At 32.6% G+C, this 25,605-nt stretch overlaps 2 protein-coding genes across 3 annotated transcripts in view; one reads left to right on the forward strand and one right to left on the reverse strand.

Annotated features, from left to right (window-relative positions):
• LOC143239685 (pleckstrin homology domain-containing family G member 7-like) overlaps nt 1–25,605 on the reverse strand; it is a 406,704-nt gene that overhangs the window by 162,958 nt on the left and 218,141 nt on the right. The window lies entirely within an intron of this gene.
• Nucleotides 64–25,605, forward strand: part of LOC143239688 (TBC1 domain family member 30-like) — a 54,359-nt gene continuing 28,817 nt past the window's right edge. Inside the window, exons 1-3 of one of the 2 annotated variants that reach the window (XM_076481064.1) lie at nt 64–187; nt 5,158–5,231; nt 23,738–23,859. In XM_076481064.1, coding sequence (XP_076337179.1) covers nt 23,806–23,859 — 54 coding nt within the window. In that variant the 5' untranslated portion in view covers nt 64–187; nt 5,158–5,231; nt 23,738–23,805. The remainder of the gene's footprint in view (nt 188–5,157; nt 5,232–23,737; nt 23,860–25,605) is intronic. The other variant, XM_076481063.1, reaches the window with a different exon arrangement.

Consider the following 25,605-nt stretch of genomic DNA (forward strand, 5'->3'; position numbering starts at 1 on the left):
GTAAAATGTTTATTTTGTTTTCTTCCGTACGGAGGCATGCTGTCGTCATACGTGACGTGCTTATCTCTCAGCATCGCGTGTAAGAGCGACTGAGGATCCATAGCCATTAAAAATACCAAAAACGTTACCGTTAACAGAAAGCCTGAAAACCAAGTAATTATGGACGGACATGGACATCCCTGTAGAAGTTAGTATCTATTTTTAGTTATAAGATGACAACAATGACCAGACAGTTCAGTGTCGGGACATAAACTTGTTTTTCAGTGACTTTTAAACCAAGTTGTAAATTTTAAAGTTTCAAAACTTAACAGTGCAGTATTTAAGGTTACATAAAGGCCCTCAGGTTAGTGTTGTTTATAAGGCAATAAACAATACTGTTTCCTACCTGATACAATGGTTTCTGGCTTCCGAAGATGTCAGGTACCCTGAGATACTTTCATAGCAAACTGTTTAGTGGGAGAAAACCAAAACACGCAGACAGACTAGAACGTAAACATTGGGTAATCATGTATTATAATAGATAAAATTATCTAAGAAAATGTTTTATCTGATGTTAGGAAAGTTTTGAAGAGGATATATACTAATCTTAAAGTGAGTTGTTGATAATACAGGCCTGCGATGGTTTTATTGTCGTAATTTTTACACGGTCTACAATAATTCCTGTACGTTGAACCCAAAAACGACATCCATATTTCTTTATTACGTACAGGTTTTCACATAACGCAACACATAAAAGACATAAACAGAGTTTTGATACTGAAAGACGTAGATTTTATAAAAATAAAGTATTCGTATGACCTAATGTTCTTACCTGTTATTTAGTTTCTTAAGTAAGAGATTTTCTTCCAGATTTATAGTAAAATCCTTACGTGAAGAAAAGAATATTTTTGAAATTTGCGTAGCTGAATTATGGAATATTTGTTATTAAAACCAAAACCACTTTCATGAAGTATAAATTCGTAGGCCTGTGTTATCGAACCAGATTTAGTACAACGTGTTTAAATCGCTGGTTGTATTTGATTTTATTCAATGTTACTGTATCAACGTTTATCTCAGAGAGCAATTGGCTTTGGTAATGTCATCTTAAAATAACGTAGTTCTTGTTTTTCTAGGTTAATTTAGTTATAAACCTTTCTTTTACGTTACAAATAACAAGTTGTAATGTATTTAGCGTGATTTGTAGTGTAAGTGGCTATCTTTGGCTGTGAGTGAGTTAAAAACAAAACTAGTTGAATCTGAAGTGTTAGGATCGTTAACAGCGAAGGGTTTATTGGTTAGGATAGTGTTTTGTGATCGATGTTGGGTTTCATTTTCTGGTGTAATATGACAGTTGATGATAATAATAACAATACATTCAGTTTGCTATACAGGATTAACTTTAATTTTTAAATTAATTCCTATATCTGTAATTAAATTACCAACTACGTACTTATATGTTCCGATATATTTAGTTAAACTAATTACTGTTTACCCTGAATGTTTTCTAACAAGTAACATCACAAAATAACTGAATATTGTACAATATACTTATCCACATTTGTAATGAACAAGATCGGTAAATTTGTGGGAGATGAATTAATCTGGGTATTAAAATGAACAGTTTATTTACAGCTCTGTATTTGGTTTCACGTAATAAGAGTAGATGTACTCTGTTACATACTGAATAATTTAGATATAGTCAGCTGAGACGTTGGTCACTGTAAATTCAGTGTCTGACTATCGCTTCCAACATTAGCTTGTCATTTTATGTCTTAAGCACTACGACGCACTTAGCTGATTGGACCAACTAATGTGGAGGTCGATTAACTATGCATAAAGCTCCATCTGGCGATAGACGTTTTAAAACGCTAATCCACAGTTTCACTTCTGTTTTTTACTACTAATTTGTCCCTCTGGTGAAATAATTCTTGATGACGAGAAACCCACTTCAAATAAAAATGTATCTCGGAACGACTGGTATGGGTATTAATATGGGAGAGAACAACGTTTCAACCTTCCAAGGTCATGTTCAGGTTAAGAAAGAGAGAGTTTGAATGTGACCGTTGACGGACACATGTCTTAGGGGCGAAAGTATAAATGGGTATCGGGTTGTAGGTGGCGTTGCAGTTAGGTGTTAGGTTATTAATTAGGAAAAGGTATAAAGGTGTTTCTTTATATTGGTTTAATTTTGGGTTTAGTTATTGTATAAGTAGGGCTTCTTTAATTTTGTGTTTGTTTATATTTGTTTCCCTACTTAGTATCTGGGTGTTTTCTATGGTTATATTGTGTTTATTTAATTTGCAGTGTTCCAAAACGTCTGAAGGTGGTTTCTTTTTTGTTGCTGTTCTTTGAATCTGGTTTCCATTTTTCTGCTTGTTTCTCCAATATAAAAATCGTGACAGTTTTTGAATTTTATTTTATAAATAATGTTGGTGTTGTGTTTTTCAGTGTAGGTTTTACATAGTAAAACATGTTGGTTATTCTTTGCTGATGTCAGAAACATTGTATGCAGCAGTATAAAGTTTTGTAGTTTGTTGTATCTTGGGATTTATTATCGTTTGTTTGTTGTTGGATTATGTTGTTTATCTAGGTGTGTGAGTATAATTTTTTCAACGTTTTTAGAGGAAATTTGTTGATGTTGATGAAGTGTTGTTTTATTTTGTTGATTTCATCGTTAATTTTATCTGGTGAACATAGTTCTGTGTCTGTGTTTATTTGGTTTCTTAATATGTTGAGTTTTGTTTTGTTTCATGTGCTGAGTCCCATGGAATGTACAATCCAGTATGGGTAATTTTTCTGTGGATTTCTGTTTTGAATTGTGTATCAGTTTTATTGATTTTGAGGTTAAGAAATACTGTTTGGTTAATATTTTCCTGTTCATAGGTGAACTTAATGTTGGGGTGTACAGAGTTAACGTGATTGAAAAAACTAAGTGTGTGTTCTGTAGATGTGAATCCAGCAATTGAATCATCAACATGCCTGTACCAGTATAGTGGTGGGTGTAAGGCTGAATTGATCGCTTGAGATCCAACATTTTATGACATAGATTGGATCTCAAGCGATCAATTCAGCCTTACACCCACCACTATACTGGTACAGGTATGTTGATGATTCAATTGCTGGATTCACATCACAGAACATACACTTAGTTTTTCAATCGCGTTACTCTGTACACCCCAACATTAAGTTCACCTATGAACAGGAAAATATTAACCAAACAGTATTTTAACCTCAAAATCAATAAAACTGATACACAATTCAGAACAAAACTCAACAAGAAAACTGATACACAACTCTACATGAAACAAAAACTCAACATATTAAGAAACCAAATAAACACAGACACAGAACTATGTTCACCAGATAAAATTAACGATGAAATCAACAAAATAAAACAACACTTCATCAACATCAACAAATTTCCTCAAAACGTTGAAAAATTTATACTCACACACCTAGATAAACAACATGAATCGATAATAAATCCCAAGATACAACAAACTACAAAACTTTATACTGCTGCATACAATGTTTTGACATCAGCAAAGAATAACCAACATGTTTTACTATGTAAAACCTACACTGACAAACACAACAAACATTATTTATAAAATAAAATTCAAAACTGTCACGATTTTTATATGGAGAAACAAACAGAAAAATGGAAACCAGATTCAATGAACAGCAACAAAAGAAACCACCTTCAGACGTTTTGGAACACTGCAAATTAAATAAACACAATATAACCATAGAAAACACCCAGATACTAAGTAGGGAAACAAATATAAACACACAAAATTAAGAAGCCCTACTTATACAAAACTAAACCCAAAATTAAACCAATATAAAGAAACACCTTTATACCTTTTCCTAATTAATCCTAACACCTAACTGCAGCGCCACCTACAACCCGATACCCATTTATACTTTTAATTTATACCTTATATTTGTATAAAGGTGTTCCTTTATACTGGTTTAATTTTGGTTTTATTTGTTGTATAAGTAGGGCTGCTTTGATTTTGCATTTATTTATATTTGTTTCCCTACTCAGAATCTGGGTGTTTTCTATGGTTATGTTGTGTTTAGTTGATTTGCAGTGTAACCAAAACTAAACCAGTATAAAGGAACACCTTTATACAAATACTAATTAATAACTAATTAATAATATTTTTACTTCAGTTTGAGACCGTTTGTGAAGATATTAATTGAGCTTCATTAAGATGTGTAATATTATTCCCTCAATAAATGATGTTTGTTTTCTTACTGTACACAACACTGTAATTAGACATCTAAAGTAACTCAATGTTTGTTAACCCGTAACTGTTTGAATATTATACATTGTTTATATTGCTGGTTTATCCAAACATATAATTTGTTATACTAATATTTTTGTTAGTTCTTATTACTTACAGTTATTAACATTTACATATTCCAAAACTATACACATAAAATTTGCGTTTAGTTTTAAATTTTTCATTTAGGCTGAGATTAACAGGTGTAATGTAATCACCCCGGTGGTGTTTTTCCTAATTGCGTTTAATCATTATGAGACGTAATCGTTTTAGGAGTTCGAAACTGCACGCGCTTTGCAGTGAAACCTGGGGACGGGAATGTTCGTCAAGGGAATCTTATAGTGTCCATGAGTGGCGAGTAATAGCCCATTTGTCCCAAGAGAAAGGGAAAGAACAAGAATCTATCTTAATTACTGTCAAACCAAATTATATGGTGGTACGTGTGATATAACGTAGCAGTAAAGGTGACCGAGTTGTAAGACACCAGAATGTTCACAAACAGGTTCAATGTGGTTCTTTATCTTTCCATCCTTTTTGGTGTTTTATAGCCGTAATTTGTCGTAGGGAGATAAAAACGTAATGTATCGGTGGTATAGATTTATTAGTATTTAGATACACAGATGGTCCATAATCATGACGTGTATAAACTTATGTCACTTGGTAACGACTTTTAAGTACCGTTGGTTGTCTAGCTATAAAAGATGTTAACAGTTTTTTTTACCTTTTTTATCTTTAATGTTACAATATTTTATCATATTATTTATTTGTAAATATTTATATAGATAGTATTTATATTGCATATTTACTTACCGCCATCTGATGAAGCTGTTTAGTTTATAAGGCTTGAAAATATGCTATCGTTACGTTTATGGTTGCTTCTTGGCAGGGATGTGAACAAGAGGGGGAGGGGAGCAGTAGAAAAGTTCACCAGTAACTCTGGTTACAGACTCGGTCGTTTTGGTGAGTGTAATACTGTTAATCTCATCACATATAATACAAGTGCCTACGTTGGGTGTTAGCAGTAAAGGTGTAGCTATAATGTTTATGTATCTTCACGAAATTTGACAAGTTTCTAGTGAACATTATGTCTTTTGTTCATATTGGTATTTTATCGTAAAACTGTAATACGAATGTAATAATACATCGTCCTACACGGTTTTTGTATCTTCATGAAATCTGACAAGCTTTTAGTGAACATTACAAGTCATTGGTACAGAAATAAAAAAGAATTTGTTATAGATTATTTTTGTTAAAATAATTATTGAGTAAATAAAGATAAGCTATATATATGTTGTGTTCATTTCTTTTATCAAAGCTATAACACACAAAGTAACACAACAAATGAACAATAACAAACAAAATAGACAGACAGATATTAACTCTAATTTTACTTCTCAGATGTCGTTTAATTGATCAAACCTGAGAATCTGAAAAAAATTACGATAACACATGTGGAACTTAAATAAGACAATGTTAGTAATATAAATAATAAATTACAGACAAAGACTATCAAACTTTGTAACAATGTTGGTTGTACACATAATAAATTACAGACAATACTATCAAGCTTTGTAACAATGTTGGTTGTACACATGATAAATTACAGACAATACTATCAAACTTTGTAACAATGTTTATAATATAGATAATAAATTACAGACAAAGACTATCAAACTTTGTAATAATGTTAGTAATATAGATGATAAATTACAGACAAGTCTGTCAAACATTGTAATAATGTTAGTAATATAGATGATAAATTACAGACAAAGACTATCAAACTTTGTAACAATGATAGAAGTAGAAATAATAAATTGCAGACGAGACTGTCAAACTCTGTAACAATGGTAGTAATATAAATAATAAATTACAGACGAGACTGCCAAACTCTGTTACAATGATGGTAATATAAATAATAAATTACAGACGAGACTGTCAAACTCTGTAACAATGGTAGTAATATAAATAATAAATTACAGGCTAGGATCTTAAACTCTGTAACAATGTTAGTAATATAAATAATAAATTACAGACGAGACTGCCAAACTCTGTTACAATGGTGGTAATATAAATAATAAATTACAGACGAGACTGTCAAACTCTGTAACAATGGTAGTAATATAAATAATAAATTACAGGCTAGGATCTTAAACTCTGTAACAATGTTAGTAATATAAATAATAAATTACAGACGAGACTGTCAAACTCTGTTACAATGGTGGTAATATAAATAATAAATTACAGACGAGACTGCCAAACTCTGTAACAATGGTAGTAATATAAATAATAAATTACAGGCTAGGATCTTAAACTCTGTAACAATGTTAGTAATATAAATAATAAATTACAGACGAGACTGCCAAACTCTGTAACAATGTTAGTAATATAAATAATAAATTATGGACGAGACTGTCAGACATTGTAACAATGTTAGTAATATATATACTAAATTGCAGACAAAGACTGTCAAGCTTTGTAACAAACCGTTGTTAAAAGTTCTGTATCTAGATACGTATCATATTGACCACTATGGTGAGATACACACCTTCATTTGTTAGTAATAGGTTAACATCTTGTTTTGTTATACTCCCCCCTTATTAATGTATTTTATTCAATTACTTCTTGCTGCTTATTATTATTATTGCTGTTTTTTTATTTTTCGAGAAACCACCTTCCCACATCTGTCGACAGACAGCGAAATGTGTTAAAAATATAAAACTTTGTGAGCTAGAGCTCCCACATCTGCTTAATCTTTTATTCATGTAAGGTCGATGTAATTGAGGTTAAACTCGATAGACGGTGTACCTCTAGTGTAATTCGGGTCTTTCTTCCTCCACTACCTCTGAAGACCAGGATATATTACACAATGACTCTTCTTATGACTTGTGTCCTGGTGTTGCGATTTTTTCAATAATTTACATTCAGTTATATTTCATCTAAGGTTTGGATGTGCTGTGTAAGATTCTTACCGTCCTTTCTTTTGATGAATTTTCTTTTACTTTTATATATATTTAAACACGCGTGTCGTGTAGGTTGAAGCTACAAGTAAAAACAAAGCCAGTTTAACTAAACAGGTTGAGAAATGGACTTAATATTAGAAGGCTTCCTTCATTCAAGGTTTTGGTCTTACTCTACTGGAGATTGAAGTTTTTAAACCGACAAGTTGTAAGAGTTCTTAACCCTGAAACCTAGACTAAAGAAACATTTTGTTGTTTTTTTTCATAAGCCGTAGTGCAGGCTGGCAAATTGCCAGTCCTTGTTTTCATTTGGTAGAAATACTAATGTAAGTATCATAAGATTTAAAAGTCGAAAGCAGACGAACTATTGTAACACTATTTTAACGTTTTGTTATAAAAACAAGTTAACTGGACGTGATTATCTCTCCTCGTTATTCTTACTTTTTCTATTCGGCTCAAAATCAGTGGAATAAACACGATTTTATTTGTCTCTTGTCTTCCACAAGTCACTGACCAGTAAGATTTTCATTCAACACCTGTACTTGTTATTTGGGCTGGACGATGAAACACAAGAACATAAGAAACGCTATCTAGTTAAGACATTTAGATGAGACGTTAAGGATACAAACATTCAAGTCCCAACCATTAACTGATTCTCCTTGGTTGTTGGCAAGTTTTTCATCGACGTGTGGATTTTGCCTCATAGGTGGAACTTCCCCAACGTATTTGGGTGCTATGACAACAGTCGCTCATCATTATGACTTGAGGTGTGATAACGGAGGAATAATGTTTTAAGTTTCAAATGTCTTGTTTCTAGTTCATACTAAGTTCATTATATTTTATCGTGCTGATTTTAATCGCGTGCGAAGAATTAACTCTTAAACAGTGGGAATGTTGTAGGTACCAGCATTTGTTGAAGATGGCTCTCCTATTGTTCATCGTTGCGTCTGAAGGCTTCTAACGCGGCCTGTAATCTGAAGGTCGCGGGTTCCAATCCCCGTCGCACCAAACATGCTCACCCTTTAAGCCGTGGGGACGTTATAATGTTACGGTCAATCCCATTTTTCGTTGGTAAATATTTTGTAAAGAGTTGGTGGTGGATGTTGATGACTAGTTGCCTTCCCTCTAGTCTTACACTGCTAAATTAGGGACGGCTATTTCTATAGCCCTCATGTAGCTTTGCACGAATTTCAAAAACAAAGAAACAAGCTTCTAACCTTAAAAACTGGGTTTTGTTATCCATGTGAGCACAGATAACTCGTCGTGTATTTTTGCACTCGATAGCATAAACTTTAAATGTTTAAATTTAAACATCAAAAATAAGTAGAATATTGGGAACCATTAAGTTTAAACACTGTTTTTCCACAAAAAAAGGTTATTGGCCAAAGGCTTGAGGAAAACAAAAAAATGTTGATCTATTCAACGTTTCTTATTTCAATGAACAAATGAAGAGATGCATCAGCGATGAACTTATTTTTCCTAAAAAAAACAATATAAACATGTCTCATCATAACTATTGTCTACTTGTAACAATATAAACATGTCTCATCATAACTATTGTCTACTTGTAACAATATAACATGTCATCATAACTATTGTCTCATATAAACATATCACTATTGTCTACTTGTAACAATATAAACATGTCTCATCATAACTATTGTCTACTTGTAACAATATAAACATGTCTATAAACATGTCTCATCATACTATTGTCTACTTGTAACAATATAAACATGTCTCATCATAACTATTGTCTACTTGTAACAATATAAACATGTCTCATCATAACTATTGTCTACTTGTAACAATATAAACATGTCTCATCATAACTATTGTCTACTTGTAACAATATAAACATGTCTCATCATAACTATTGTCTACTTGTAACTATAAACATGTCTCATATGTGTCTCATCATAACTATTGTCTTGTAACAATATAAACGTGAACAAACTATACAATAAAGCATGTCTCATCATAACTATTGTCTTGTAACAATATGTGTCTCATCATAACTATTGTCTTGCTTGTAACAATATAAACATGTGTAATATAAACATGTCTCATCATAACTATTGTTTTGCTTGTGACAATATAAAGCGTGTCTCATCATAACTATTGTTTGCTTGTAACAATATAAACATGTCTCTCATCATAACTACTTTGTCTTACTTGTAACAATATAAACATGTCTCATCATAACTATTGTTTACTTGTAACAATATAAACATGTCTCATCATAACTATTGTCTGCTTGTGACAATATAAACATGTCTCATCATAACTATTGTTTGCTTGTATTGTTTACAATATATAAACATGTCTCATCATAACTATTGTCTGCTTGTAACAATATAAACATGTCTCATCATAACTATTGTTTTACTTGTGACAATATAAACATGTCTCATCATAACTATTGTCTACTTGTAACAATATAAACATGTCTCATCATAACTATTGTTCTTGTACTTGTGACAGTATAAAGTGCATGTCTCATCATAACTGTTGTCTACTTGTAACAATATAAACATGTCTCATCATAACTATTGTCTGCTTGTAACAGTATAAACATGTCTCATCATAACTATTGTCTACTTGTAACAATATAAACATGTCTCATCATAACTATTGTCTGCTTGTAACAATATAAACATGTCTCATCATAACTATTGTCTACTTGTGACAATATAAACATGTCTCATCATAACTATTGTCTACTTGTGACAATATAAACATGTCTCATCATAACTATTGTCTGCTTGTAACAATATAAACATGTCTCATCATAACTATTGTCTACTTTGTAACAATATAAACATATAAACGTGTCTCATCATAACTATTGTCTCATTAACTATTGTCTCATCTTGTACTTGTAACAATATAAACATGTCTCATCATAACTATTGTCTACTTGTAACAATATAAACATGTCTCATCATAACTATTGTCTGCTTGTAACAATATAAACATGTCTCATCATAACTACAATTGTGTCTCATCTAACTGTTGTCTACTTGTAACAATATAAACATGTCTCATCATAACTATTGTCTGCTTGTAACAATATAAACATGTCTCATCATAACTATTGTCTGCTTGTGACAATATAAACATGTCTCATCATAACTATTGTCTGCTTGTAACAATATAAACATGTCTCATCATAACTATTGTCTGCTTGTGACAGTATAAACATGTCTCATCATAACTATTGTCTACTTGTAACAATATACTTGTAACAATATAAGCATGTCTCATCATAACTATTGTCTACTTGTAACAATATAAACATGTCTCATCATAACTATTGTCTACTTGTAACAATATAAACATGTCTCATCATAACTATTGTCTGCTTGTATATAACAATATAAACATGTCTCATCATAACTATTGTCTGCTTGTGACAATATAAACATGTCTCATCATAACTATTGTCTGCTTGTAACAATATAAACATGTCTCATCATAACTATTGTCTGCTTATAAACATAAAACTCATCATGTACTATTGTTTGCAATATAAACATGTCTCATCATAACTATTGTCTGCTTGTAACAATATAAACATGTCTCATCATAACTATTGTCTGCTTGTAACAATATAAACATGTCTCATCATAACTATTGTCTGCTTGTGACAATATAAACATGTCTCATCATAACTATTGTCTACTTGTAACAATATAAACGTGTCTCATCATAACTGTTGTCTGCTTGTGACAATATAAACATGTCTCATCATAACTATTGTCTGCTTGTGACAGTATAAACATGTCTCATCATAACTATTGTCTGCTTGTGACAGTATAAACATGTCTCATCATAACTGTTGTCTTACTTGTAACAATATAAATCATAACTATTGTCTCATCATAATTGTTTACTGTATTGTCTCATCTTGTGACAATATATAAACATGTCTCATCATAACTGTGCTCATTGTTGTCTGCTTGTAACAATATAAACATGTCTCATCATAACTATTGTCTGCTTGTAACAGTATAGGCGTGTCTCATCATAACTATTGTCTGCTTGTGACAATATAAACATGTCTCATCATAACTATTGTCTGCTTGTAACAATATAAACATGTCTCATCATAACTTTGTCTACTTGTGACAATATAAACATGTCTCATCATAACTATTGTCTACTTGTAACAGTATAGGCATGTCTCATCATAACTATTGTCTGCTTGTGACAGTATAAACATGTCTCATCATAACTATTGTCTGCTTGTAACAGTATAAACATGTCTCATCATAACTATTGTCTACTTGTAACAATATAAACATGTCTCATCATAACTATTGTCTGCTTGTAACAATACAGTATAACAATATAAACATGTCTCATCATAACTATTGTCTGCTTGTGACAATATAAACATGTCTCATCATAACTATTGTCTGCTTGTGACAATATAATGTCTACTTGTAACAATATAAACATGTCTCATCATAACTATTGTCTACTTGTAACAATATAAACATGTCTCATCATAACTATTGTCTACTTGTGACAGTATATAAACATGTCTCATCATAACTATTGTCTACTTGTAACAATATAAACATGTCTCATCATAACTATTGTCTACTTGTAACAATATAAACATGTCTCATCATAACTATTGTCTGCTTGTAACAATATATCAACATGTCTCATCATAACTATTGTCTACTTGTGACAGTATAAACGTGTCTCATCATAACTATTGTCTACTTGTAACAGTATAAACGTGTCTCATCATAACTGTTGTCTACTTGTAACAATATAAACATGTCTCATCATAACTATTGTCTACTTGTAACAATATAAACATGTCTCATCATAACTATTGTCTGCTTGTAACAATATAAACATGTCTCATCATAACTATTGTCTACTTGTAACAATATAAACATGTCTCATCATAACTATTGTCTGCTTGTAACAACAATATAGGCATGTCTCATCATAACTATTGTCTACTTGTAACAATATAAACATGTCTCATCATAACTATTGTCTACTTGTAACAATATAAACATGTCTCATCATAACTATTGTCTGCTTGTAACAGTATAAACATGTCTCATCATAACTATTGTCTATAAACATGCTTGTCTACAATATATAACATGTCTCATCATAACTATTGTCTGCTTGTAACAATATAACTATTGCGTGTCTCATCATAACTATTGTCTGCTTGTGACAATATAAACGCATGTCTCATCATAACTATTGTCTGCTTGTAACAATATAAACATGTCTCATCATAACTATTGTCTGCTTGTAACAATATAAACATGTCTCATCATAACTATTGTCTAACTTGTAACAATATAAACATGTCTCATCATGTCTCAACAGTCATAACTATTGTCTGCTTGTAACAGTATAAACATGTCTCATCATAACTATTGTCTACTTGTAACAATATAAACGTGTCTCATCATAACTATTGTCTACTTGTATAAACATGTCTCATCATAACTATTGTCTACTTGTACAATATAAACGTGTCTCATCATAACTATTGTCTACTTGTGACAATATAAACATGTCTCATCATAACTATTGTCTGCTTGTAACAGTATAAACATGTCTCATCATAACTGTTGTCTACTTGTGACAATATAAACATGTCTCATCATAACTATTGTCTGCTTGTGACAGTATATTGTCTACTTGTGACAATCATGTCTCATCATAACTATTGTAAACATAAAGCTTGTACAGTATAAGCGTGTCTCATCATAACTATTGTCTGCTTGTGACAGTATAAACATGTCTCATCATAACTATTGTCTGCTTGTGACAATATAAACATGTCTCATCATAACTGTTGTCTGCTTGTAACAATATAAAGCGTGTCTCATCATAACTCTATGACAACAATATAAACATGTCTCATCATAACTATTGTCTACTGCTTGTGACAATATAAGCGTGATGTCTCATCATGACTGTTGTCTGCTTGTGACAAAGTATAATCTCATAATGTCTCATCATGTACTGTTGTCTCATCATTGTGACAGTATAAACGTGTCTCATCATAACTATTGTCTGCTTGTAACAATATAAACATGTCTCATCATAACTATTGTCTACTTGTAACAATATAAACATGTCATCATAACTATTGTTCTACTTTGTAACAATATAAACATGTCTCATCATAACTATTGTCTGCTTGTGACAATATAAACATGTCTCATCATTGTCTATTGTCTGCTTATAAACATGTAATATAAACATGTCTCATCATATGACAATATAAACTAAACTATTGTCTGCTTGTAACAATATAATACGTGTCTCATCATAACTGTTGTCTGCTTGTGACAGTATGGCATAATCTCATCATAAACTGTTGTCTGCTTGTAACAATATAAACATGTCTCATCATAACTATTGTAAAATATAAACATGTCTCACATGTATTGTCTACGTGTAACAATATGTTGTCTCATCATAACTATTGTCTGCTTGTAACAATATAAACGTGTCTCATCATAACTATTGTCTGCTTGTGACAGTATAAGGCATGTCTCATCATAACTATTGTCTGCTTGTAACAGTATAAACATGTCTCATCATAACTATTGTCTGCTTGTAACAGTATAAACATGTCTCATCATAACTATTGTCTGCTTGTAACAGTATAAACATGTCTCATCATAACTATTGTCTGCTTGTGACAATATAAACATGTCTCATCATAACTATTGTCTGCTTGTGACAATATAAACGTGTCTCATCATAACTTGTTGTCTACTTGTAACAATATAAACATGTCTCATCATGCTATTGTCTACTTGTGTCTCACAGTATAAAGCATGTCTCATCATAACTATTGTCTGCTTGTGAACAGTATAGGCATGTCTCATCATAACTATTCTACTCTATAAACTTGTGACTACTTGTAACAATATAAACATGTCTCATCATCACAATAACTATTGTCTGCTTGTCTACAACATATAAACGTGTCTCATCATAACTATTGTCTGCTTGTGACAATATAAACATGTCTCATCATAACTATTGTCTGCTTGTGACAGTATAGGCGTGTCTCATCATAACTATTGTCTGCTTGTAACAGTATAAACATGTCTCATCATAACTATTGTCTACTTGTGACAATATAAACATGTCTCATCATAACTATTGTCTGCTTGTGACAATATAAACATGTCTCATCATAACTATGTCTCATCATAACTATTGTCTGCTTGTGACAATATAACTATTGTCTACTTGTAACATGTCTCATCATAACTATTGTCTACTTGTAACAATATAAACATGTCTCATCATAACTATTGTCTACTTGTAACAATATAAACATGTCTCATCATAACTATTGTCTGCTTGTACAATATAAACATGTCTCATCATAACTATTGTCTGCTTGTGAACAGTATAAACATGTCTCATCATAACTATTGTCTACTTGTAACAGTATAAACGTGTCTCATCATAACTATTGTCTACTTGTGACAGTATAACTATTGTCTACTTGTACATGTCTCATCATAACTATTGTCTGCTTGTGACAGTATAAACGTGTCTCATCATAACTATTGTCTGCTTGTAACAATATATCAACATGTCTCATCATAACTATTGTCTGCTTGTGACAGTATGAAATAAGCGTGTCTCATCATAACTATTGTCTACTTGTAACAATATGTGTCTCATCATAACTATTGTCTACTTGTATTGATATAAACATGTCTCATCATAACTGTTGTCTACTTGTGACAATATAAACGTGTCTCATCATAACTATTGTCTGCTTGTCTACTTGTAACAGTATAAACATGTCTCATCATAACTGTTGTCTACTTGTGACAATATAAACATGTCTCATCATAACTATTGTCTGTTCATGCTTGTAATAATATAAACATAATCTCATCATAACTGTTGTCTGCTTGTAACAGTATAAACATGTCTCATCATAACTATTGTCTACTTGTAACAGTATAATCATAACTATTGTCTCATCATAACTGTTGTCATACTGTTGTCTGCTTGTGACAGTATATATAAACATGTCTCATCATAACTATTGTCTACTTGTAACAGTATAAACATGTCTCATCATAACTATTGTCTACTTGTAACAATATAAACATGTCTCATCATAACTATTGTCTACTTGTAACAATATAAACATGTCTCATCATAACTATTGTCTACTTGTGACAATATAAATATAAACTATTGTCTGCTGGTTTGTATACATCATAACTATTGTCTACTTTGTAACAATATAAACATGTCTCATCATAACTATTGTCTGCTTGTAACAGTATAAACATGTCTCATCATAACTATTGTCTACTATGTAACAATATAAACATGTGATCTCATCATAACTGTTGTCTACTTGTAACAATATAAACATGTCTCATCATAACTATTGTCTACTTGTGACAATATAAACATGTCTCATCATAACTATTGTCTACTTGTAACAATATAAACATGTCTCATCATAACTATTGTCTACTTGTAACAATATAAACATGTCTCATCATAACTATTGTCTACTTGTAACAATATAAACATAATCATATTTGTCTACTTGTAACAATATAAACATGTCTCATCATAACTATTGTCTACTTGTAACAATATAAACATGTCTCATCATAACTATTGTCTACTTGTAACAATATAAACATGTCTCATCATAACTATTGTCTACTTGTAACAATATAAACATGTCTCATCATAACTATTGTCTCTTGTATATAAACATGTCTCATCATAACTATTGTCTACTTGTAACAATATAAACATGTCTCATCATAACTATTGTCTACTTGTAACAATATAAACATGTCTCATCATAACTATTGTCTACTTGTACCCACGGTCCAATGTCCATCATTTTTTATCAGATATTTAAAACACGAAACAAATTATTTAAAAGTTGAATGAATGTTGAGGTTTTGACGACGATAAATTTGACACTTTCTTTCCCTTGTACCTTTCTGTTTTCCAACTACGCATAAATAAAGTGAATAATTCAGTATTAACTTACCGGTTTGGGTTAAGAACCGGCTCTTGGAAATTTTTCGAATTGATTTTGTTACCCTTTGTGGTTTCATGAGACAAAACGCATGAATGTAAACATTTATATGACGAATAGTTTTGTTTAATTCATACAGCGTGTGTGTGTGTGTTCTTATAACAAAGCCACATCGGGCTATCTGCTGAGTCCACCGAAGGGAATCGAACGGTTGATTTTAGCGTTGTAAATACGTAGACTTACCGCTGTACTAGTGGGGGACATTTATACAGTGAACTCACAACTATATTTACATACATACATAATAACACTATATAACAAAGTTTTTACTTTTTCTTGTTCCTGGGCAGAAAGTGTTATTTCCCAATTGCTTATGCCTAAAGTAAATGGAAAAGATCTATTTTTCTCTTCAAACTTTACTTTTATGACCTGGGTAATGAACTTTTTAAATTTACCCATTTTTCCAGAACATTCCAGGTAGATTCAGTGCTGAGTAGCTGAAAGAGAATTTTCAAGAACTTTCTAGAATGTTGTAGAACTTACAAGAATTGTCAAGAACCTTTTAGAATTTTCTAGAACTTTCCATGGTAATATATATACAGGGGCTCACCACTCACCACTTCAGTTTACTTCTAGTTTCCCAAGTGAATACATAGACCTATCTTATTTTATCAGAGATGGCATCAAGAAGCTGTAAGCATTCTCCAGACGCATTCTGCTACGTATGTAGCCAATTTATCAAGATAAGAGCGAAAAAGTACTCTGTGATAACATCTGCCTTGAAGTATGAGAAGTATGGCTGGGAGGTTATCGGAGACTTCAAAATGGTAACATCTTGATGGATCTTCAAGGAAGCTTTACCAAGCTTCCCTGTTATATTTGCCTTTGGGACAGCAGGGACACCGCAGCGCACTACAACAGGAAGCACTGGCTACAACGGACCGAGTTCTCTGTGGGGAGGCACAATATCAAGTGCGAGCCATTAGTGGAGCTCCAGAAGGTGTTGTTCTCACCACTGCATATAAAATGGGTCTTAAGAAACAATTTGTGACAGCTCTTGATAAGGAGTCTGCAACCTTCAAGTATCTTCGAGACTTCTTCCCTAAGCTGTCTGAGGCATAGGTCAAAGCTGGTGTCTTCGTTGGACCACAAATAAAGAAAATCCTGGATTGCACAGAATTCCCCAAGAAGCTCAGTAGGAAGGAAAAAAAGCTTGAAGCAGCTTTGTTGCAGTGGTTCGGAGCTTCTTGGGCAATCACAAACCGAAACTTATGTGGAACTTCAACCAGTTCTGGTGAAGAACTACAACAAAATGGGCTGCAGGATGTCCCTGAGAGTCCATATCCTTGATACTCATCTTGATAAATTCAAGGAGAACATGGGAGCATACTCAGAGGAACAAGGCGAGCGTTTCCACTAAGATATACTGGACTTTGAACGCTGCTACCAAGGAGCATATAATGAAAACATGATGGGAGGCTATATTTGGGGGCTGATACGTGAAAGTGATTTACATTACAGTCGCAAGTCTTGAAAAACTACTGACTTCTAAACATTTTTGTATAATTTTAGTATAAATACATGTAAATCTTGATTCTTATGTTGTTTTATTCAGACCTTATGTAAATGAAAATGTGCAAATTTGCCCGTTTCTGCATAGAAAATATGTTAATTTCTAAATTTCATTATCCAGGTCACAAAAGCAAAGTTTGAAGGGAATAATGACCATTTTATGTACTTTTACAACATAAGTAATTAAGAAATAACACATCCTATCCAGGAACAAAATTTGTGTTACATAATATAATATAACAGCCACGTGGCGTTCTAAATGCAGAGAAGCTGTTAATTTTTAAATGTACGTAAACAATGAGAGCTTAAATAATGCTGAGTTAACTACCTTCTATAGCGATCTTCTGTTTTTATACTTTCTGCTCGTTTAATATTATTGTCATTTAATACAAAGCGATTGTTTGTTTTCTACCAATGTTAGTTACGTACTGTTTCCATCTTTCTTTTTTCTACTTGATGTTTAACATTCCTTAACAGTGAGTCTTATCATGTGAATATTTGTTTACCCTTGCGTTGATTTATTAATTAACTTCCTTATATTCCCAGTAACGAGGACAAGGTTTCAGGTATTGATTACAAAATTCCTAGAAATACTGTGTGCTATTTTATGGTATTTTGTTATGGTTTTGTTATTCGTGCTTTCTCCTTATCTGTCGATATATCTTCAACGGATCTGCAGAGTTCAGAACTGAACAGAAATGAGTATATTTTTGTTTTTCCTCTCATAAAACTGGTTAAATGGTTACAGAGACAAACAATAAAACATGTTATAAACTACCGATCTTACAAAACAACTCAAGTTTTGTATGACAAGTGGAATGGTTCAAGCCAGTTTATTGCTGATGGTAAGCGTGGTAGGCTATAGATCGTAAGGTCCAAGATTTGTGGCACGATACTATGGCCGTGTTAAAAGAAGATCTAATCCACTTTTTCAGTTAAGAAAGTCTGGCAGAGTCCTTGCGTTGACGGGAACTTCTGCAAAAGTGTTAGGATAAGATAATATCTTATCATTTTTTCTATTCTGTTCTTCCATACCATTACAGAATGTAAATTTTAACACTGATTCCTGTTGGTAGTTGAATGAACCAAGGTGAGAATACTTGTCATTCTTTAGAGTTCCCATATACTTGTACCAAGGAAATGTTATAAGGGTAGTTCTGTTTGAATGAACATACTGATTAAATTTAGGTTCTGAAATAAATATCATAGTACCCCATGCAATATATGCTAGAAAAAAATCGTTTTAATAACACTCCATATATCAACCTTGATAAAAAAAAGTGTTTAAAAAACACTTGGAGAACTATCAGTAGAGCGGAGAATTCGCACAAAAGTTTGACGTGATGCTGATTGACAAATTGCTGGAGACTTGAAATGCTTCCCTAACACTACCAAGTACACCTTAGATCATTAAATACTTAGATCATAAGAACATTAAATGCTTCATCTGTAAGAAGTGAATTTGTTAGTGGTGCGAGACCAATCAAGAAACGACAGCAAGCTAGCTTAAGCCAGATTGTAACAATATCAACTCAGAATTAATTTATTCGTCACACGAATATTTGATAAGGTATTCAGTTCTAAACCGGTAATAAGACACAGTATTGTTTTAAGTTTGTAAACTTGTGTGTATAAACCATCATTTATAATAACTCTTAGTAATAACCGTTATTATAAATTGTATTGTTTTTATGTTTGTATATTAAAATATACTTCTGTTAAAAAAATTGTGTGTGTTAATCTTATTGGCAAATAACATACATTTAATACATATTGAAACTTAATTAACTACTAAGCTCAAATTGAAATTTCTCGTTATTTGATATAATAATAGGTAACGTACATAACGTAGTAAATCGGAGACTCATCCGAAATAAATTGTATTACGTAGCAAGTAATGTTTTTTTTCTTAATTGATTGCAAAATGTTTTTAAATTGTACTATTATTCATTATTCGAAAAGGACCATTGGCTATTTAAATACCGTGTTTCTACGATAATAAAACCTACCCATAAAATAAGACCTAGTGTGATTTTTGGGGATAGTTTTAATATAAGCCCTACCCTTAAAATAAGCTTTAGTTAAGAGTGGCAGGAAGAGGAAAGAAATAAAAAAAAAATAATTTATTAATTAGTTTAATAGTTAGTTAATTAGTTTGTTTAAGTATTAATCAGTTAGTTTAATAGTTTAATAATAGTTTATTTTAAATGGTTAGTTTAATAGTTTTACTTTGTAACTTCATTTTTTTAATATATCAAAATAAGACATCCCCCGAAAATAAGCCCTAGTGTCATATTTTGGAGTGAAAATTAATATAAGCCCTGTCTTATTTTCGGAGAAACACGATAGCAGGAGTATTCCTCTGTCCTTCATATATTATAGTTGGTGTGTAAGAGTCCAAATAATTGCGTCGTCGAAAGCTGATTAGTTTCGAGGACTAATGTGTTCCTGACTATAAATGTTCACTTTTAGAAAATTCTCACGCTCGTGACTTGTTTTTTAATATAGTCACTGTATTGTGATAAACAGGGCCATCTTTATTAAATACAGTTTATTTTGTATCGAAATGAAATAGGTTTGCCCCTGTATAACTGTTTCTTCTGCCATACATATATTGAAACTAAAACCCCATGCGGGGGACTAGGAACCATGTGAGTAATACTGGTTTAAAGAAAGGTTTGTTTTGAAACTAATAGACCGTGTTTAAGCCTGTTTCTAAACCGCACTGTCGGTATTGATACACACTTTCAAGTAATTAATTGGCTTGTCAGTTATGGATTTAATCGATGGTTTTGTACATGTTTCAGTATAACTTCCTTTATCAGTCTATACGTACATAGATAGGAATTAAACATTAACCATTAATTATTATAATTAATTACATACTCTTAGAAAGAACTTGATGTAGTACTATAAAACAAAAAACTGATATTGATTAGAATTAATCGATTTATCGGTTCTGTTCCTTTGCTATTACTGATATCCTAAAGATGATTCTTGTTTGTGCTGCAACGAGATACGAACCATGAACCCTTCGACTACAATCAACCATGTTATAAGTGGTAAGCTCATTTATGTTATGGAACTTATGTAATTAAACGTATTTTCTATAGTAAGAGCTTCATATATTCTGACACTTAGACACTTGCTTTCACTAATGGTAATTAGTCTTCGTCATAATGACGAGATAACTTAAATGAGTTAAATTGACCTGTTTATATATCATTCTCTACTTCACATACTGCATCGTATTGTAAAAACCTGACCGAAAATACAAGTTATCTCAAAGTAGGTTTAGAAGTTATTGTAGTGTTGTCATTATATGTTAGAGCATCACGAGTTGTTGTTTAACTCGTGGTCTGTGAGAAACGATGAAAACTAATTCTTGATCTGATAATATTGCTTTCTTACGTGGCATTTGTTGCAAGGAATCGTTAAATTAATTTTTAATCTGTGGAACTTGAGCCCGTTATGACAGTTGTCACGGTTGCATGTAAGTGTAAGTGCGTTGCAGGTGTCGCTGTTTTCCTGGTTCGTATCAGTGTAAATGGACACACTGGTTTATATTTATTAACTTGTACTTTTTTTAAAAAAATATAATTTCACTCTAATTATTCTAAAATATTTACTTTACCAACAATATTCTTCAGCAGGTATCCGGTGATGATAAAGATGCTGTTGTGTTACGTAAATACAGAGAAAATTGTCGTAATTCACTTTCTCTGTGAGATCGTTCTAAATTGATGTTTCTATATTTTGATAGTTGTTAAAGGGTAGTTCGTCAGTAGAAACATAAACTTTAGGTGGCTGTTTGTGAGAATATGTAGACTTGTTTTTGATAAGTGATAGCTCGTGAATCACGTATCTGACGTCATGAATACATCCAGAGCACGAGGCGTATGTTTATTTCCACCTGGCGGTTCGATTGAATGTCCCTTAGGTGTCCGTTTCGTTTCTCGTTCTCCCTACGAACACATAAATAATTAAAGGAAAACACTGTCATTGATCTGACTATAAAAAGATCGAGTGTGTTTAATACAATTAGCTTCACAACTCTGGAATGTAAATAACTCCAACCATCAAAAGACAGTCTACACAGTATCTATGGCCTGAGAAGACAGAACCTGCTTATAAGTTAATATTTCTGTTATAGTATTTGAAGAACTTAAGAAATTAATCCTTTTAACCACGTTTATCTTGAACACAGTATTTATATGTTAATTACATTAGTGAAATAATTTTAAAAGTTTGGAGTTCAAAGCCAAAGAAAAACGGAAGTGAAAGATTTGAATCCGAGCAGGAAAGATGTGAAGATATTTATATTAATATAAAGATATCTTATCATAAAGTACAGTTTACAAACGATAGCAACTTCCGGTAATCATTGCTTATTTTTATTTTATTTACACATGCCCACCATATATTGGAAGTTTAATAACCTGGTACTTAAAGTTGTGGCTTGTTTCTTAACTTTAACCCTTTAAATTTAGATAAACTAACAAAGCTACAGGGCCAGAAACAATCCACTTTTCAAGATGTAAACATTTGTTAAATAAACTTGTGTCTATCACTGTTAAAGTACGAATTGACTGAACGAATTTTTAGCTACATACCATAAGAGTCAGGTATATCCTCCAACTGTCCCCGTAGCTACATACGAAAAGAGGCAGGTCTATCCTCTTAACTGTCCCTTAGCTACATACCATAAGAGTCAGGTATGTCCTCCAACTGTCCCCGTAGCTGCATACGATAAGAGTCAAGTCTATCCTCTAATTGTTCCCGTAGATACATGCTGTATTGATTAGTTTTACTGAGATAGAAAGTAAAGGTCAAAGGTCACCTATAATGCCTAATGTCATTTGTCTAGTGAATCTTGAATGTAATGTGAACATACATTACTTTTTATCCATACGTAAAATAAAATAATATAAGGGTACGTTCAGGTGTGTTTGTTCAATCAGTTTGTCACTCAAGTAATAGTAATATAAGTGCACGTTCAGATATGTTTGTTCAATCCGTTTGTCACTCAAGTAATAGTAATATAAGTGCACGTTCAGATATGTTTGTACAATCCGTTTGTCACTCGGATAATAGTAATATAAGGGTACGTTCAGATGTGTTTGTCACTCGCGTAATAGTAATATAAGAGTACGTTCAGATATGTTTGTACAATCCGTTTGTCACTCGGATAATATTAATATAAGAGTACGTTCAGGTGTGATTGTACATAGTGAATAGATGATCATATGTTCTGACATAGTGAATACATAGATCGTACGTTTTGACATTGTGAGTAGATGATCATAATTGCGGAAGGGATCATTATGTGTAGTTACTGTTATCATCAGTGAACCTTGGGATGTTTGTCATCAGCACGAGTCATGACGAAGATAGGGACTCTCACATCGTTTTCACACATACGTTTAATGAAACTGGAATTCATTGAACCTCCAAATGTATAACTCCTCTGTATTTGAAAACCAAATTAAAATGATACAGGTTATACCCTTGGCAGAAATTTAAATTTTATAAAATGAACATTTACTTTTACCATATTCTTATATTCGTAGATCGAATGAAGGGAGAATTATCCCTACTTTAATGTTAGAAGACTTTGATGTGATAAAAGTACCTGACAATACCTACTTATTGTGTTACAATAACGAAACCATATGTTATTTAACTTTCCCTAAGTCCGAAAACTTGTACAGTGAATATTACTGTATAGATTGACCAATAAGAGCTATTTGGTAGCAAGACGTAATAAGACGTGTACTACACCCTACTTTCTGTTAGTAGAGCTGTGCTTTTGGTCGAATATAAATTTCAAACATGTGAGTAATGTTAGGTAATATTTTATACAAGTTGTATTGTTATCACGATGTTTCCAGGCCTGGATATTAAAACAAGCACGACGTCTTTCCCTGGAGACAGTGGGTTCGTTCAGTGGCACGACGCCATGAGAATGGTGGCGCGACTCCCTGGGGGAATACCACAAGAATTCCGGAAACGGGTGAGTTGGTAAATCTGATTAGTGGAGTGAACCGTTGATAACTGTGTGTAGTACTTTATATACCACCAGTTAATTAAGAACTCAAAGAAATGGATTCGAGTCACATAAGTGCAATAACCATGACGAATTGTATAAGTTGTCCTTTCAGGAGTTACTCTGTTCAAGGGTCTCTGCAGTACAGTTGAGAGTCGGCTGTATTTTAGGTGACACTTTGTTCTGTGGTGTACCAATAAAGTAAGAAAATATTCCTTTAAAAGAATACGGCTTTAGGATACTGGTGGAAGTAACGTGGGACAGGATACTGGTGGAAGTAATGTGGGACATGATACTGGTGGGAGTAACGTTGGACAGGATACTGGTGGGAGTAACGTTGGACAGGATACTGGTGGGAGTAACGTGAGACAGGATACTGGTGGAAGTAGCGTGGGACAGGATACTGATGGGAATGATGTGTGACAAGATACTGGTGGGAGTAACGTTGGACAGGTCGTCTACAAGAATGGATAAGGAGTCAGATTGATTCATTTCTCACTGAAACCGATTCAGTGAACGTAGAATTTTTTTGAGGTGGACCGGTCATGGCCGGCTGGTTAGAGAATCAGACATGTGGATGTGAAAACTTTCAGCTCCTTGCCTCGTGCAATGCGTAATTTGTTACTTTAGTGGCGTTATTAAAGTGGCAGTCAAATCTCACTATTAAATCAGACAGGAGTTCCTAATGATTCCCTTCCATCTGGTTATTACTTTGGTTAGGTTAGGCTTAGCTGACTTCCATCTAGTTATTACTTCAGTTTGGTTGGGCTTGGCTGCCTTCCATCTAGTTATTACTTCAGTTTGGTTGGGCTTGGCTGCCTTCCATCTAGTTATTACTTCAGTTAGTTTAGACTTGGCTGCCTTCCATCTAGTTATTACTTCAGTTAGTTTAGGCTTGGCTGTCTTCCATCTAGTTATTACTTCAGTTAGTTTAGGCTTGGCTGCCTTCCACTAGAATTTTATTTCCAAGTTAGGTTAGCCTTATGCGTAGATAACGTTTGTCTAGCTTTGCACGAAGTTCAGAAACAACAAATAAACTTGAAAAATGTTTATCTTCGGGATCTCGTAGAGAGAAGGAGTTTTTAGCCTGAGAGTTTTATATGAGTAATACAAAATCTTTTTTATGTTGGACTTTTCTCGTGGTTTACTTCAGATCTGTAAGTCAGTGACAAAGTTGTAACCCTAAGATTTTCATATCTGTTCTATTTCACGAAAAGTGTTTCTCATGAAAAGGGTAGAATGTTTTAAGATAGGAACTCGATCGGTCTAAATTGAAGACTTCCGACTTGTTAAAGTAGTAGATGTAAAGATATTTTTCTGGCAACACTCAACACAGTAAGACGAAATATTCGTCTCTTCTCATGTTCACGGTTGATGATTTAATGGCAACGTCCGTATCTACTGGGTAATAGCCGACTTTCTCAGTTTGGCGGAAAGAAGCTATAGTATTGTAAGGTCTGGAATGGATGAAGGCATTGAAGGAATTGAAAGGAAGACACATCACATTTGTCTAGACCGTGGTTGAGTACCGTTTTTATACCATGTCTCTTGTCTTCATATCCAAGTCAGAACTTGTGTTATATCACTTTCCGCTACAACACGGACCAGTTTTTTGCTTCTAGTGACGTCTATGGAGAGTTATCCATGTAATATAAATATTATCTGAAAGAAACTAAAACAGTATTAAATATTTGCCAGGTTTGAACGAAAGTG

Source organism: Tachypleus tridentatus, chromosome 13, assembly GCF_004210375.1.
Source record: "Tachypleus tridentatus isolate NWPU-2018 chromosome 13, ASM421037v1, whole genome shotgun sequence".
Classification (NCBI taxonomy): Eukaryota; Metazoa; Arthropoda; class Merostomata; order Xiphosura; family Limulidae; genus Tachypleus; species Tachypleus tridentatus.